This window comes from Gossypium hirsutum, chromosome D08 (genome assembly GCF_007990345.1).
Source record: "Gossypium hirsutum isolate 1008001.06 chromosome D08, Gossypium_hirsutum_v2.1, whole genome shotgun sequence".
Lineage (NCBI taxonomy): Eukaryota > Viridiplantae > Streptophyta > Magnoliopsida > Malvales > Malvaceae > Gossypium > Gossypium hirsutum.
Genome location: NC_053444.1, coordinates 68161957 through 68180069, shown reverse-complemented (window position 1 = coordinate 68180069; position 18113 = coordinate 68161957). Strand labels below are relative to the sequence as shown.

Genomic DNA, 18113 nt, shown 5'->3' with positions numbered 1-18113 from the left:
ATCCCATTACACCCAGCACTTGTTATGCAATTTAAACACTAGTAAACATGATTGATAATTTTAATTAATTCTACTATTAATTTTTTAAATTTTAAAATTCAATTTCAAACACATAATAGCTATTGAATATGGTTGCCATATAATCATTTAACAACCTATCCAAAACTTGGAAAAAAAAACTATATTTTACAAGTTGAATTAATTGCTAACTTCAAATAAAACATTAATTGAGTGCAATATTTTATTGATTTTCAATTATTTGAGGAGAAAATTTTTGGCATTTAATCCTTATTTTAATAAATAAAAAGGTGTAAAAAATTTTAAAAAATTTTCAAAAAAAATTAAGTCTTTATTTTTTTCACTCAATTGGGTACTTAAACTTTTAAAATACATAAAAAGGACCCTCAAACTTAAAAAAATAAAAAAATTAAGCCCTTGTTTTTTTTTTCACTCAATTAAGTACTTGAACTTTCAAAATGCATCAAAAAAGCTCTCAAACATAAAAAAAAAAAAACCAATTAAGCCTCTGTTTTCTTTGCACTCGATTGGGTACTTAAATTGCCAAAATACATCAAAAAAACTCATTGACCATTAACTTTAATAGTTAACCTTTAAAGTTAACCGTCTTTAATTTTTTCCAATTTAAACCATCACGTGTCACAACTACAACATGACATGTAACAAAAAAAATGATAAAAAAATAAATCAATAAAAGTTATAAAAGTTATTAAATTTTAATAAAAATATTAAAATATTAAAATATTATTAAAATTAGAAAAAAAATAAAAAAAGCGTAAAAAATTGCAAAATTTTATAAAAAATGTAAAAAAAATTATAAATTGCATCAAAAAGGCTATTTAACAACTAACTTTAACGATCGTTACAGTTAACGATCCCCTAGTTTTTTTTTCAGTTAAAGCTATCACGTGTCGCAACACAGTGTGACATGTGACAAAAAATGTTAATAAAATAAAAATCAATAAAATTTATAAAAAATTATAAAATGCTTCTTTTGGTATGATAATTTTTATAATTTTTTTACTATTTTTATAATTTTTTTATAATTTTAATATTTTAATATCTTTATTAAAATATAATAACTTTTATTGATTTTTATTTTTTATCATTTTTTACCACAGGTCATGCCGTGATTGTGACATGTGGTGGCTTTAATTGAAAATGTTAGGGGTGGTTAACTTCAACGGTCAAATGAGTTTTTTGATGCATTTTGACAGTTCTAAGTATCCAATTAAGTGAAAAAAAGAGTAGGGGCTAAAATATTTTTTTTGAAAAAGTTTGAAGTCTTTTTGATGCATTTTGAAATTTCAAGTACCCAATTAAATGTAAAAAAAATTAGAGGCTTAATTTTTTTTTAAGTTTGACAGTTTTTTTCACCCTTAAACCTAAAAAATAAAAAATAAAAAATCAGGCAATTATCACCTAAAAAAAAGTCAGGCAATTATCAACCAATATGATATTGAAATGCAAATAACTACATAATAGAAGGACCAAAATCAAACTTATACCTTTGTAAATGAAAAAAAGACCACAAATAAGCAATTATCATTTATTAACCAATACGATCTCGAAATGCAAATAACTGCCTAAAAGAGGGATCAAAATAAAAATTATATTTTCTTAAATGAAAAGAACAAAAATTGGCAATTAACAACCAACGAGATCTCGAAATGCAAATAACTGCATAGTATAGGGACCAAAATTAAAATTATACCTTTTAAATGAAATGAACAAAAATCAACAGTACCTCGAAACGTGGATAGCCTCCATAGATATTTCATTTCACCAAAAAGAAGAAAAGAAAAAAAGGCTTACAGTTTTCGCATTCTTCTCTCCCTCCCCTTTCTATAAACCCCTCCTCTGTTTCTTTTCATCTCCCACGTAACCCCTTCTTCACATGGAAATGGAACGTTTATAAAAAATAATAATAACCCTTCCTTTCTCTGTTCTCGTAAATCCACCATTTTCTCCACCTTCAGTACCCTTTTAAATAGCGGACAGTGGAGAGAGAGTTAACAGAGAGTTTCATTAGAGTTTCTTTACAGTGTTTTTCTTTTCATTTGTTTTCATTGTTGGGAAAGAAACAAATAAAGAAAACCAGAGCTAACTTCTTATTTTTTTATATAAATCAAGATACCCTTTTCGTTTCATCATGTTTCTCTGCGTTTAAATTGCTTTCATGGGTGTTTTTGAGTTTTTGGGGGTTTTTTTGGGTTTCTTTTAAGCTAGGTGAAGGTGAAAACGAAAAAAAGGATGACTCGGAATGGTGTGTTTCCTGAGTCAACTTGGAAACCGACTCGCCCAACTAGACCAAGGTACCTTCCTCCCCATTTGAGACCTCAAAATGACAATGCTGGCTTTCTTGACAATGTTACTCTTACCCCTGAGTTAACTCGCTCACGTTTTAACTCTCACCAACCCGCTCGTTCCACCCGCGGTCGAGGCCGTGGCCGTGGACCACGGTTCGCTGGTCACCGGAACCCGAACTGGGAAGATGAAAAGTTCGACGAGCTTGAAGTTATTGACGACGCGTTAGAAGGAACAAACGAGACTAACAACAACTTGGAAGCTTACGAGGACATTCCGGTACAAGCGAGCGGCGACAACATACCGCCGCCGGTGGCGACATTTGCGGAAATCGGTTTGGGGGATGGTTTGAAGAAAAATATAAGGAGGTGCAATTACGTGAAGCCAACGCCAATACAACGCTACGCTATACCCATAGCGGTAGCCGGTCGAGATTTGATGGCTTGTGCTCAAACAGGATCAGGCAAAACGGCTGCCTTCTGTTTTCCCATCATTTCTGGGGTTTTAAAGGACCCATCCTTGGTTTCCGGTCGTCGTGGTGGTGGTAGCGGTGGCGGAAGTGCGGCGGTGGCGTGTCCCCTTGCCCTTATTTTAGCTCCTACCAGAGAGTTGTCTTGTCAGGTGAGATCTTTGCTTTTATTTTTTTCTTACTTGGAGTTGGTGAAAATATTATATTATTTTTATTTATGAAGAAATAATATTGCCTTTCTTTAATCATTTGTTTATTTTTATTTTTTAATGGTGTGTTATTAGATATTCGAAGAGGCAAAGAAATTTGCTGATATGACTGGTGTTAAAATCTCTGTTGCATATGGAGGGACTCCTATTTATCAGCAGGTATTCTTTATATACACATATATACATACTTACATGCATGCACATATATAGGTAAACTTAACATCGTAAACTGAGTAATATAGATAAAGAAAAAGGGGATTTGGGTGCTTTTTCTTTGAGTCTTGATAATTATTCATTTTCATCAGATTGGTTCGATCATTCTGTATGATCTGATAAGCAATGGCCACAATATTGGTGTTTTTTTTTTTTGGTTCTTCAGTTGAGAAGCTTAGAAAAAGGTGTTGATATATTGGTTGCTACACCTGGCCGGTTGGTGGATATGATTGAGAGAGCAAGGGTTTCACTTGGGATGTTAAAATATTTAGCTTTAGATGAGGCAGATAGAATGTTGGATATGGGGTTTGAGCCTCAGATTCGTAAGATTGTTGAGCAAATGGACATGCCTCCACCTGGAACAAGGCAAACCATGCTTTTCAGTGCTACATTCCCAGATGATATACAGGTTTTAATTCTATGCCTCTATTTGCTTTTCATTGGATATCGGAATATGACCATTGAACACCTTCTAAATATATAAAAATCTTGAAAAAACTTTAACAAATCCATGTCTGATGCACTCGAGTCCATATAGCATAGTTGATACATGGTAATCTTGATGTATGAAGTGTCAGTGTTAGAACCTATATCCAGATGTGGGTATAGGGAAATGGTCCCTGAATTAAGAACATATCGGTGTTTGATGCATCCAAGTCCATGTAACTTGAAAAAATTGGACACACTTGTGTTTGCACTCGAGTCCATGTAACATGGTTGATACGTGGTAATCTTGATGTATGAAGTATCCATGTTTGAAGTACATCCAGATTTGAGTACGGGGGGATATGGTCCTTGAATTAAGACCCTCCAAGTTGAATATATTCATGTTTGTTGCATCCAAGTTCAAGTATGTCTGTTGCACACGAGTCCATGTAACATAATTGATACATACATGGTAATCTTGAAGTATGAAGTATACATGTTTGAAGCATATCTTGATGTGAGTAAGGGGACATGGTCTTTGAATTAAGGCCCTCCTAGTTGAACATACTCGAATTCGGTGCATCTAAGTAACCTAGCTGAAGTATCCATGCTTGATGCATATAATCCTTGAAGACTCTCCAAATACATAGAAATCTTGAAAAAAAACTTGAACATACTCGTGTTTGGCACAATTGTTTTCATGCAACCTTTGTTTTGCAGAGACTTGCTTCCGATTTCCTTTCGGACTATATATTTTTGGCTGTTGGAAGGGTTGGTTCCAGCACTGATTTGATTGTCCAGAGAGTTGAATTAGTTCAAGAAATGGACAAAAGAAGCCATCTTTTGGATCTTCTTCGTTCTCAAAGGTCCAATGCAACCCCCCATAGCAAGGTAATGTTTCCAGCTGCCATTACAATGTTCATTATGTTATATTAAGTTGAATGTCATCATCATATGGGAGCCTCATCATCACCGGTATTCTCGGGTCCTGACAATTACCCTTCTGCAGGCTTTAAAGCAATGCCACCACCAATGCATTCCTTTATGTTTAAACATGTTGATAAAGAGATTCTTTTTTAATGTTTTGCAGCATGCTTTAACTCTTGTTTTTGTGGAGACGAAGAGAGGCGCAAATGAATTGGAACATTGGTTATCGAGGAACGGTTTTCCAGCCATTGCAATGCATGGTGACAAAGTGCAGATGGTTAGCTTCATACCTTATTTCCTACCTTTCTTAATATGCCTAATTATATTATGCATATTTCGAGGTGTGTATCTCTATATTCATGTCCAGATATGGCATGGATTAATGTTGTCGGAGATGGGTAATGAAAAGTTGGAGTAACGTAACATGTATTGATCTTTCAAATTTGTAGGAAAGAGAGCAAGCTCTGAGATCTTTCAAAAGTGGTGCTACTCCAATACTAGTTGCTACTGATGTTGCTTCACGTGGACTTGACGTCCCTCATGTTGCACACGTTATTAACTTTGACATGCCAAAAAACATAGATGATTATGTGCATCGGATAGGTCGGACCGGCCGTGCCGGGAGATGTGGACTGGCTACCGCGTTCTTCAGCGACAAGAACATGCCTCTAGCAAAGTCATTGACTGAATTAATGAAGGAATCAAACCAGGAAGTTCCATCTTGGCTAGTCCAACATGCTGAGAATCACTCTGCCGGCGGTTGGGTTAGACACGGTGGACCCGATTTTGGTGGCTACGACTTCCGAAAAGGCACAGCATCTTCAAGCAATTACAATGATAATTATGCTGTTCCTGCCATTGATGGTTACCATGCTGCTGCAAGTGTCAATGCTCAACCTTTTCTTAGCAGTGGCAACTTTTACTCCGATCCTTCTGTCAAAACCAGTAATGTCGATTATCTCTACACGGATGCTGCCGCCACTCCATACGAATATGCGTATGGTTACGGATCGGTTATTGCCAGTGGCTGGGACTAGATTTGAACATCCCTCCAAAGTTGATGGTTTAGAGATTGGGGCATAAACATGAATTAAAAGACAGTTTTAGTTGATTTTCCAGGGAAATATGCAATATATAATCTTTACCAGATTTTGGTTGCTTTTGGGGTTTTTGGGATATTAAAAAAAATTCAAAATCTGTGTATTTTGATCTGATAAACTTGCTGTAATCAGATTTTAGACTGTTATGAAATTTTAGCATATTCCAATTGAGTCTTTCAGGGCTTTGTTAATTTGTTAATTTTTGCATGTACCTCACGAACAGGCCCTAAATCACGAGCCAACCCTCGACCTCATGATTGACTACTTGACCTCCTTGGTTACATCACAAGCCCACTACATGCTCTCACTCTCTACCTCGATAACAACCATACATACATCGCACTTACTAAATTAGATCTCTACATATCAATCAGCGGTGGATTCAAAAATACAACTTAAGGTTAGAGGTGAACATAGAAATTTTTAAAGACTGAAATTAAATTATATATTTTTATCGTAATTTTTCCGTTTTAATAATTATATCTTTATAATTTTTAAAGGATTAAATTATTTTTTATTATTTATGAGGGGGTAAAGTATAATTTTATCATTACTAATTTAAAATTTTATAAATTATAAAAAATTTAAATGAAAATTTTCATTTTAGGGGGGTCGAGGTTCCTGCCAACCCCCCTTTAAATCCGCCCCTAATAACAACTAATATCTAAGAGAAAGAGATATCATTAGATCAACTGAGCTCTAAAAAGTGCGAAACCAATAATAAAACAACACGTGACGCCTTGAGAAAGGCTGACTTAGTAATGGACTTCTTTAAATTATTTTTTAGTGTTAAATGTCTTTTCATATGTTATTGAACCTCCGATAGACAAAATCTCCATGCATGCGTTTTTTCTCTCCTCCCCTCCCTAATACCTAATGCATAGTTCCGTCTATGGAGCCTAAAGCTTAAACCATGGCAGTAAGAAGTAAGTTGGCCTACAGTGTTGAATATAAGATGACTCAGGACATAGGACTAGATCTTTCTCTCTCATCCACCCATCGAATAAATCATCTCAAATCACCATAGTCTCCATCTTATATCAATAATATTTAAAATTAAGAATATTATATTAAATTAAAAATCGAATTATGAATTTTAAGACAACCCACCTTAATCATAATCCAGACAATAACCAATTAAACCAATAAAATGGAGTTAACCGAACATATTGGTTATAACAAATTTCTTCTTACCCTACATGTGGACAAATCTAATTTGGGCTTTTAGTTCAGACCCAATCCAAAGAAAAAATGCGGGTCAGATCCATGGGCATAAACCATGTAACCCGACCCGACTCACACACCTTATAAAATCATGTCGATTATCTTTGCATTAACTTACTCTCTTAAACCCTAAATTTATTACCTCTAAAAGAAAACCCTAGCCGTCTCTCACAAACCAAAAATGGTACTTCGTTTTATCTCTCAATTCGGTTAATGTTTGCTAACCCAAATTGATATTTATTCTTTGCATTAACCCAAATTGGCGTCTTATTTTTTGCAGACTGGAGAACCAGTGAACCCCAAAGCATACCCTTTAGCAGATGCTCAATTAACGACCACGATTTTGGATCTCGTTCAACAAGCTGCTAACTACAAGCAGCTCAAAAAGGGAGCTAATGAAGGTTTGGAACGATACCCATTTTTCCTTTTTTTTTGTGGTTGTGTTCTGATACGGGGGTTTCTTTATTTTGTTGGGTTTCAGCTACTAAGACACTTAACAGAGGTATATCGGAGTTTGTTGTGATGGCTGCCGATACTGAGCCTCTTGAGATTCTTTTGCATCTTCCTTTGCTTGCTGAAGATAAGGTAAATTAGTTTTATGGGATTTATTTATGATATTTTCGTTTATTTTCTTGTTATGTAATGTATACAGTATAGTATGATAGTAGAAGGTAGCTAAAGGTTTGTGCATAAAACTATATGAAATAACCGGATTTTGAACATTTTTGGAGCGTACCTTTGCTTGTTTCATGTTTATGGTTGACATGCTAATGGTTGTATAATGTTTTGTTGTGTTTCTTGAGTTAATTACAGGAACCGGTCTTGCAAATTATGTAACTTTGAGAGTTTTTTTGACAAATAGTTTGATTGCTTCAAGTTAGTAATGTCCCTAGCTATGGATTTGGAACTTTGATTCTTCTGCAAAAGCATGAGCCAATATAGGCTGAGGAATCAGTGAGTATATATATCCATATGTATCCAACATGGGTATACCCAATTTATTTCAAGTTTTTTCCTGTATTTGGATGGATTTTGGAAGATCATATACCCGTACTCGTGTTTGGATATGCATTGGAAATGAGTGTTGAACAAGGGTATTTCAAGAAAAAATGAAGAGTAAATGACATAGGAATTTAACATAAGATTATTGCACTCTATGTTTTATATGACATGTTTTCCATTCTTGAGCTATGAAGCATTCCTATGATATTTTGATGGTTCATATAGCTCATTATAAAGTTTATTATGGAAACAAACATAGACTGCCATGACTTTGATTCCTTTCCATGGAGGAAAAATTATTTTCCAATGGCTTTTGCTTAAAGATTACAATGATAACCTCTCTGTTTGAACTCCTGCAGAATGTCCCATATGTATTTGTTCCTTCAAAGCAAGCACTTGGCCGAGCATGCGGTGTCACAAGACCTGTAATCGCATGCTCTGTCACATCAAATGAAGGAAGCCAGTTGAAATCGCAAATACAACAGCTCAAGGTATACTTTCCTTTCCGAAACAAACTTCTTCCATTATAAAACTTATGGCCGTTTGCATTTGCTTATGTTCTTCATTTGTGAAATGCAGGATGCCATTGAGAAGCTCCTAATCTAAAGATATTACGTAACTCATATTCGGTGTGATGGGCCTCTTGGAATGTGGTGGTCGCTCCTTTAGAGGCTTTGACTGATTAAGTCGTGCCACTATTGAGCCGGTGTTTTAGTATTCGACCTTAAAAAAATGTCGTTGTGTCCTATTATGTTTTCTTATGAACTGAGGAAAAAAGGATAATCTTGAATTGTTCTTTTAGCACATCTTAGTATCAATGAAGTTTTAATCGATGTTTTAACAGAACTTGTTGAATATGTTGTATTAGTGCTGTTACAGGTTCATAGTATTGCCCCTTAATTGCGAAGCTCTCCTACCATAATCAAATCATAATTCAACCTGGTGATAGTAGAGAAAAGTGCAAGAGTCGACTTATGGAAGGATGGTCCATGGGTTCAATACAAACTTGGTAGGGAAGGCAATAATGCCGCAAAGGTTATTACCAATGCTAACTAGTTGCAAAGCCTGTAGCCTGTCCTATACAAAATTCACTAGTCACTATTGTTATTGCCATAAACAATAGATAAGATAGATAAGAAAATGCGATAGATTCATTAGAATCCACAAAATGGGTGGGCAGCTAGTTAGAGACATCATGATCAACATCAAGATCAACAATCTGCGAATTTATTGTGGCCAAATTCTTTCAGTAAAGACCATGAAGGTCTTTATAATAGGAGTCGTATTAAATTTATTTTATTTTTTTTACTTAAAAAAATAGGTAAATTTGTTAGTATATGTTGAATTAAATAGCAAATTGGCTTCTTTTATTATTATTTTTTATCTATTTTTACTGTTAAATATGGTTGACAAAATAGTCAGATAATTAGATATAGTGTGTGATGTATACCTTATTTTGATGTATAAAATTAATTTTTAAGAATAAAAATAGAATTTTTTTAATAGAAGAATTGATTAGCTCTTTAATTTAACTTACATTGATTAATTTACTATTTTTTAAATAAAGCTAAAATATAATTCAAGTCTTAGTACAAAGATTTTTATGGTACTTTTATTGTGTGTAAACTTGTGTTCTAAAGTAACATTATGCTCTCTAACTCTAGTTTCCAAGAGTCCTATGATTTTCACCTACAATTTGTTAACCCCTCTTAACATTCTTTCTTTATTTCTTTATTGTTTAAGGGAACATTTAGACCCCTTGTGTTCCATACAATGATGATCTTGGAACTTCAGAAGGGGTGGTACTACCTTTGTCGCTTGACTTCTTTTCACCCTCTAGCCCTTAGCCTTTTGGTTCAGCTGTGCCATCAATTTACATACATCCCTTGGTGTAAGTCTTTTTCTTTCTAGGGTAATCCTCTTTTGTACCACCATACTGTCCCTTTTCTTCTATATAGCCTAGTTTCATTCTCAACACATCGGATGCCATTTCCTCAGAACTATTATTAGTGTATGAACTTGAAACAATGGGATTACAAGCTGCGGATGGAAAGACACTCCCCTTATTTAGAAAGATTGTCCTTAAAAAACCAACCTAGGATTAAGCAATTGGAAAGCATTCTGACCCGAGCTTGGCCTTCAGATGGCTCCATTGAGTTCATTTTCATCTTTGAGAAGGAAGATGACAAACTCCTTGTCGTGAATCAAGGACCCTGCTCCACAATAGATAGCCCCTTGATAATCAAAGACTAGCCAATTCAAGCCACCTTTAAAGAAGCAATTTTCTCCATTGCCTAATTGATACATGTCGAGGAGACAAGGCTAACACCTTTTGGGAGGGAAGATGAAAAACAAGGTTGAACTCAAAGTTGAAGAGCCCCCGAAGGCTGACTTTAAACTAAAAGGAAAGATCTTGATGATTTCGGCTTTCATGTCAAGTACGAGAGACTGCTAATCGTGTGTTATGTTTAGGCAAGCTTAGCAACTCTGATAGAGAATGCTCATTCAAGGAAAAACTCAGAAATATCTCCTCTATGGCCCATGGGATTCAAGCTGGCTCTATATTTTGATTCGTGAAATACCTTGCAATAGAAAAATTTCATTGCCCCAAGGCAAGAACACTTATGCTGCTCGAGTTATTGGATTTAAATTCGAGATGTTCAAATTTGACTCATTCAATAACTTAAACTATTTGATTTGATAATAATTATTTAAATTTGAGGGTCGAGGGTCAACTTTGTGCGCATTAAAATCTAATTTACATTTAGAGTTGAGTGAAAATTTGAATTTAAATATTTAAAAAAAATTGTATAATAAATTTTTATAAAAAAAAGTAAAGTAGGAGACAAGGACGTGGTCGCTAGAGATGAAACCTAAATCTTTATACGTCACAACATCCAAATTTGAAAACTTTTTAAATATTTGAAGTTATTGCAATGTGTTTAAATGTCCATTTTCTTAATCACTACAACAAAACAACTTCCGATATTTAGAATATCGTTAATTTATTGAACAGTATCTTTGGATTAAGTTTATATTATGGACTGAATCAAGTCCATAAACGAAAATCATATCACTTGGAGGAACTTATTTTGAAGATCGAATCGGATCACTTATATCGAATCCCTTAAATTAAGGAAGTTAGATTGGATCGAAACATTGAAGACTTATCTACCAACAGTCCATTTTACCTTGGTTGTTAATATAATATTGTTTCCAACTATTTTAGCTGTTGTTTATTATATTAATTGAGAGAATTTTATAGGTTGTTGTACTAGTTAATTAAGAGAACTTGTCTGTTAATGTGATGACCGTTATTTGTGAGAGTGCATTTGAGATTATAAAAGTTGTGTCACGGTTTTCATAGATTAAGTTCTTGGGGAGAGAATTTAGTGGCGAGAGATCTAGTCTTCGAAAGCACAAGAGTGATGAATCATCACTAGGAAGTGATAGGTTTAGGTTCATTAGTTGTAATTGTTTAAAGATAGTGAATTCTTCTCATTAAATTAAGCTTGACAGACGTAGGGAAACCAAACTACGTAAATAAACTTTGTTATCCCTTATTTTGTGCTATCGCAGTGCTTGTAGGAGTGCTCACTTCCACAGTCACTTTTGTTCATAACTTACTTATTACTTAACAACTGTCTCAAGTCAACAAAGTCTAAAGTCAAATCTAAATTTAAATTTTAAAACGTTACTTAGATGATTTAATTGATAGATTTTAAACATATTGACTAGTATGGAAAGATAAGTGAATGACAATTAATTTTCTAAAACAACATATGATTAGAAATACCGTCACGCAAGAAATCTGCTAAATAGTACTATTATTTTATTAACGGTATAAAACAATAAAGACTTAAAAGATCATTACCGCTCCCCAACTTATAAATACGAGGTTAATGCCTTTTAACATATTTGAACTCATGTCCTCCTACATTGACAATAATGCTTATGTCAATTGAGCTAAGACTCAATCGACAAAAAAAAATATTCATAAATATTTTTATTTGATGATATCAATAATTTGACTTAAAATTATTATTTTTAATCTAAAGATTAAATTATTTTTTGTTGTTATGGTCGTCATTAGTTATTATAAAAAATTATTATGCCACCTAATTGGATTAAAAAAAAAAGGTGGCGGATGAATCCCGTTTTCCTATTGGCTAGTTGGATGTCCCACGGATTGCAATCCATGATTTAGTCAATGGACGGCCTAGATCCTCTCTTACACTCCTCGAACAATAAAAAATTGAAAGGAGCCAAAACTTTAACAAAAAAACCGCTTAATAGAACGAATCTTATTGGCACTTTCCATCGCACATGGATAAACACAGGAACCGTCGATAACTTACAAAATCTACGGTTCAGATTTGCCCATTTAAAAATCTTTACTTACGAAGCACAAAATTCAAAATTTTCACATTTCCCGCTGCTCCGGACTTCCACCTTTTATATATGTAACCCAAAATCAATTAGCTCCCACCATCAGAATTTTCTCTGCGAAAATTTCTTAATTTCCTCGCAAGCCAAACAGATTTTACCTCTTATCTCCGAATCATCTCATCTATGGCTCGTACCAAGCAAACAGCTAGGAAATCAACCGGAGGAAAAGCTCCGAGGAAGCAGCTAGCTACAAAGGCCGCGCGTAAGTCCGCTCCGGCGACCGGTGGAGTGAAGAAGCCTCACCGTTTCAGGCCAGGAACTGTTGCTTTGAGAGAGATCCGTAAGTATCAGAAGAGCACTGAACTGTTGATCAGGAAGCTTCCTTTCCAGAGGTTGGTGAGGGAAATCGCGCAAGATTTCAAGACCGATCTGAGGTTCCAAAGCAGCGCCGTCGCTGCTCTTCAAGAAGCGGCGGAGGCTTATCTTGTCGGACTGTTTGAAGACACTAATTTGTGTGCAATTCATGCTAAGAGAGTTACAATCATGCCTAAGGATATCCAGCTTGCTAGGAGGATTAGAGGTGAGAGAGCTTAGGTTGCCTGTATTTACTTGATTGATTATAAAATTTAGAAAGATCTAGATCTTGGATTTAGTTTCTGGAATTTGCTTTCTCGGCAAAATCTTTATGTAAACGGAGGTGTATTTCAATGGAGGTTTAATATTTTCGTTTGTTTAAAGTTATCTATACCTTCTAAATTTTATTGCTAGTAAATTGAACATTTCCAGTTGTGATTAAGAATTTTCGCTAACAACGTTTAATAAATTCTAAAATTTGCAAATGAAGCGATTCTGAAGTTCGAATGCGACATTCTTCATATTCAGTAAACAAATTTATTTTGAACAATCATATTATTCAAACCTCAAAGGAATTTATTGGAATTATTATAAACAAATTTGTTTTAGTCTATTATATTGATTGGCTGTAAATTTCATATGGATAAATAGTGAAGGGAAGGATTTTTTCCCCCTTAAAATAATGGCAGCGGTTGGAGTGATTTTGTCGGCAGCTGTTGAGGCTTTGTTGTTTGTTACGTTTTAGAATTTTGTTAGGGTTTTGACTTGAATCTTGTTTGATTTGTAAATTATGTGTATAATTGATTAATAATAACATTACATCTTATAAATAATAGATGTATTATAAATAAATATTAAAATTTTAACTTTAATATCTTAAATTCGAGAATTATTAATATTTATTTATATTAATTATGTTTGAATAAAATTACTAGTATATATTCTTTTATTTGTTTGTTTAATTCAATAATAATACATAATTTTATTATTTATTAATAGTACATAAGATTTATATAACGACTGTGTATCAAATATTCTTCCAAACGCTAAATACGCATTAATTAATTTCTTTTACTAACGGTTTTCATTGTTGGCCATTTATGTTTTGATCTGGCCATTAATATTCATTGAGCTAATCATTTTGATGTTGTCTCGGTGGTCTATGTTAGCGATGGTTGTTTATGTAGCATTGCAAAAAATTAGTAGAGTTTTAAATGTATAACTATAAAAGATAATAAAAAATTAAAATTGGATTTTTTTAAATAATTTTATTTTTATTTATATGTTTTTTTTGACATAATACTTAAAACTATTTAATAATCATTTCTAAATCCATTAATTAGAGGATAATGCACTCGAACACCCTCAAATCTACGTTTTCTTATATTGACAACATTATTTATGCAATTTGAGTTAAGACTTAATCAATATTAAAATCTAGAATAAACTTAAACAAATCAATGTCAAAGTTTATTTGAATATTGATATCTATATGTCCAAATTTGTCTAAGTAGTATTTAAAAATTAAAAAAATAAAAATATAAAATAGTATTAAATAATTATATTAAAATTTTAAATTATAAAAAGTCACAATAAAAATTTTAGGATCAATATTTTCCTCCAATGAATTAAAATTGTTGTGTGAAATAAATTCAAATAGATTTAAAGAAAATTATGTAAAAGGTGAAGACTGAAAATCCCATATTCCCATTGCCTAGCTGGACATCCCACGGATTGTGATCTATGATTCAGTAAATGGACAGCTTAGATCCTCTCTTACAATGCCGCTTGGAATGAACGAATCATATTGGTCGTTTTCGATCGCACACGGATCACGACATTTACAAAACTCATCAGCCGTCGATAACTCAACTACTCTACGGTTTCGATTCATCCGTTTAAAATTCTTCAATCGCAAAGCACAAAATTCAAAAATTTCACTTTTCCCGCTGCTTCAGAATTCCCCTTATATATATAATCTAAAACCATCCAAATCCGACCATAAGAAATTTCTCTACGAAAATTACTTTAATTTCTCATAAATCAAACAGATTTTGTCAAATCTCGAAATCATCACATCAATGGCTCGTACAAAGCAAACAGCTAGGAAGTCGACTGGTGGAAAAGCTCCAAGGAAGCAGCTAGCCACGAAGGCCGCTCGTAAGTCCGCTCCGGCGACCGGCGGAGTGAAGAAGCCTCACCGTTTCAGGCCAGGAACCGTGGCTTTGAGAGAGATCCGTAAATACCAGAAGAGCACCGAGTTGTTGATCAGGAAGCTTCCTTTCCAGAGGCTGGTGAGGGAAATCGCTCAAGATTTCAAGACTGATTTAAGGTTCCAAAGCAGCGCCGTCGCTGCACTTCAAGAAGCGGCGGAGGCTTATCTCGTTGGATTGTTTGAAGACACTAACCTGTGTGCAATTCATGCTAAGAGGGTTACTATCATGCCCAAGGATATCCAGCTTGCTAGGAGGATTAGAGGTGAAAGAGCTTAGATTGTTTGTATTTACTTGATTGATTGTGAAATTAGGTTAGATCTAGTGTTTGGTATCCGTTTTTGGAATTTGCTTTCTCGGCAAAAATCCTTATGTAAACGGTCGTCTTTCTATGGAGTTCTAGTACTTTCGTTTGAAATTTGGCTTTACTTTTGATTTCGAGTTTCACATTCTTCATCATCAACCGATGAATGATTTTGAAATGATTAACTAAATCTCAAAATAATTTTGTGGAGTTATCGTGTATAATTTGTTATTGAGATGGTGGTTGAGACGGTGTTGGATGGGTGGTCGTTGAGACTGCCGATGAGGCTCCGGTGATGGTTGATGTAGGGTTTTGGGTCCGGTTAAAAATAATAGTTCATAACATTTATAATTTATATATAATTGATTTAAAATAATATTTTGAATCGATATTTTCGCTTAATCAATTAAGTATGGGCTCCGGGGTCACAATAATATTATATTTGTTCTTTTTATACAATTATTAAAATTACATATAGTTTTTTTAATTTTTAAATAAAATGATATGTTTTAATGTATTTGATCTTATATATTTTTTATATTGATAACAGTATAGATATAATCGAATTATAACTTGGCATAAATTTAACTTTTAATTATTAAATGATACGAGCCAAGGAGGTGACACTCAAGGGGATGTTTTTCTTAGTGGTCCAATTACTCGAAACAAGGCACGACAATTAAAATTAAAGATGAATGCTTTTGTCCAAGACTTTGTTGCTACAAATTTAATTCATCATGTTCGTGACATTGACAAATACGAGAATGCAATTCACTGGACCAATCTTGAAATAGTGAAAGCTCATAAATTTGGTGGATTAATCTTTTATGTATATTATTATTTACTTAATTGTCATTGGTTTGGACACATCATTTATGAGTTAAGTAATTTTATTGGTTAGGTTATTATTTATTTATTTTCTTAGATAATTTTAAAGAGTTTTATTAGGATTCAATTACTCTTATAATTTACCTATAAATAGGCTTGTTTTCTACACATTGGGGGAGGAATAAAAAAAAGAATAGTATTTGTTTTTTTTCAAATTTGTGTGAGGCAAATTTTTTAGAGTAGAGTGATTCTTCTCTTACTATTTAGTTTTGAGTTTATTACTTTTTGAGGGTATTTCGGAGTTGCAAATATTCAAATTTCTTTCCCGTTCATCGGTGTTTCTAGAGGTTCTTCTTCTAGGGGTTTCATAGGGAGCTGCTAAATCATTGGCGTTTTTGGTTACAAGTTAACCAAGGGTTCCACAGGGCAAATCTATCCTTTTTATTTATTTATTTATTTATTTATTATTTAACTAATTTTATTTATTCTCGTTTTATTTCTAATTTGTGTTTCTCTTGTGTCTAGATTCGGGTTTCCGCATCAGTTGGTATCAGTTTCAGGCCATTCGGTGTTATTTTCGAAGTTAAAATCAAATTTGAAACGAGTCAAAATACTAAAAACACTTTTCATCGGTTTCGTCGATTTTTTTTTAAAAAAAGTTTGTGTTTATTCTCCTCTTATTCTTTAAATAAAAGCAAAAAAAAGCAAAAACAACAAAAAAAAAGAAAAAAAACTCTAAAAAAAGAGAGTAAAAAGCGCAAAAAAAAGCGCAAAAAAAAAGTTGCCTACCTTTCATACGTAGGTTTCTTCTTTTTCTATTATTGTTATTATTTTTATTTTATTTTTTCCCAAAATTGATTTTTTTCCCTTCTTTCTTGACTCAAATATAATTAAAGCTTCAATTTTTGAAAATCTTAACACACCAAACGTTTCTGATTTTTTGTTTTCCTTTAAATTGGGTAGAGTTTTCTTAAGTTTTCTTCTTATTAAAGCTTTTCTTTAACTTTAGAGTTAGGGATCGTTGCAGGTCTACGTTTTTTTTTCTCTTACGCTTTCTAACACATTGTTTCTTCTTGTGTTAGCAGATATTAAAGGCACGCACAATTCCTTTATCCGTGTAGCCTCCATTACAAATTGCATCGTCAAGTTTATTGGCCTCTTAAAGCAATTAGGATCTTCATTGTTTCTTTGAAGTTTGCACCTCCATTATTTGATCTTGATTAGTAACCCTCTCCAAACATATTTACAAGTTTTGAATCATTCAGAGAGTTATTCTTTTAAGAGCTAACGAGTGAGGTTATTATTATTATTTTCTTGTTCCTGTTTGTGTGATTTTTTCACAGATACCATGCCGATCACTAGATCCCAAACTAGTAAAAATGAAGAGGATGAGCAAAAAAGAGATAACGATCCTTTGGTCGAGTTGTTACAAAAAGAGATGAAAAAGTTGCAAACTCAAGTCGAACATCGCATGACCCAGATGATACAGGAGCAAAGGGAGTATCTTGATACAAAACTTACAACTCAAGAGAGATACATTGCCGATAATTACAAGAAGTTGAACGAAGCCTTTATAAGCCGATCAAATTCGCGCAATCGAACTTTTAAACGAAGGGAGGACCATGTTTTTGATGATGACTTTGAGTCCGAGTATGTACCTAGAGAAAGGGTGGAACGAAACAATGACACCCCCAAACCAAAATTTCCTTCTTTCTCAGGGAAGAATGATCCTGATGCTTACCTTGATTGGGAGGAAAAGATGGAAGCAATCTTTGCTTGTTACAATTACTCTGATGAGAAAAAGGTAACATACGTTGTCGCTGAGTTCATTAATTATGCACTAACATGGTGGAATCAATTATGTAAAAGCAGGATTCTTTATAGAGAGCAACCTGTTACTACTTGGGTTGAAATGAAGCGTATCTTATGAAAACGGTTTGTTCCACCATACTATTATCGAGAACTCCATCAAAGACTCCAACATCTTGTTCAAGGAGATAGATTTGTGGATGATTACTACAAAGAGATGGAGACTATTCAGATTAGAGCCAATCTTGTTGAAGAGGCTGAGGTAACTATGGCTAGATTCCTTGCCGGCCTAAAGCCTGAGATTGCAAATCGAGTTGAGTT

The 18113-nt window shown here is 33.6% G+C and overlaps 3 protein-coding genes across 3 annotated transcripts; all 3 read left to right on the top strand.

Annotated features, from left to right (window-relative positions):
* Positions 1–1768: 1768 nt before the first annotated feature.
* LOC107909218 (DEAD-box ATP-dependent RNA helicase 52C) lies at positions 1769–5840 on the top strand. The gene is made up of 6 exons (XM_016836679.2): positions 1769–2946; positions 3079–3162; positions 3383–3625; positions 4363–4533; positions 4733–4846; positions 5019–5840. The coding sequence occupies exons 1-6, from the start codon at positions 2272–2274 to the stop codon at positions 5604–5606; spliced, it is 1875 nt and encodes a 624-aa protein (XP_016692168.2). The 5' UTR covers positions 1769–2271; the 3' UTR covers positions 5607–5840.
* A 1136-nt stretch (positions 5841–6976) lies between these two features.
* Positions 6977–8741, top strand: LOC121219998 (NHP2-like protein 1). The gene is made up of 5 exons (XM_041098999.1): positions 6977–7077; positions 7174–7294; positions 7375–7478; positions 8255–8386; positions 8475–8741. The coding sequence occupies exons 1-5, from the start codon at positions 7075–7077 to the stop codon at positions 8499–8501; spliced, it is 387 nt and encodes a 128-aa protein (XP_040954933.1). The 5' UTR covers positions 6977–7074; the 3' UTR covers positions 8502–8741.
* Positions 8742–12374: 3633 nt separating this feature from the next.
* Positions 12375–15269, top strand: LOC107907772 (histone H3-like centromeric protein CSE4). Its single transcript, XM_041100089.1, has 2 exons — positions 12375–12875; positions 14681–15269. Exons 1-2 carry the CDS (start codon positions 12468–12470, stop codon positions 15128–15130), a joined length of 858 nt encoding a protein of 285 aa, XP_040956023.1. The 5' UTR covers positions 12375–12467; the 3' UTR covers positions 15131–15269.
* Positions 15270–18113: the final 2844 nt, after the last annotated feature.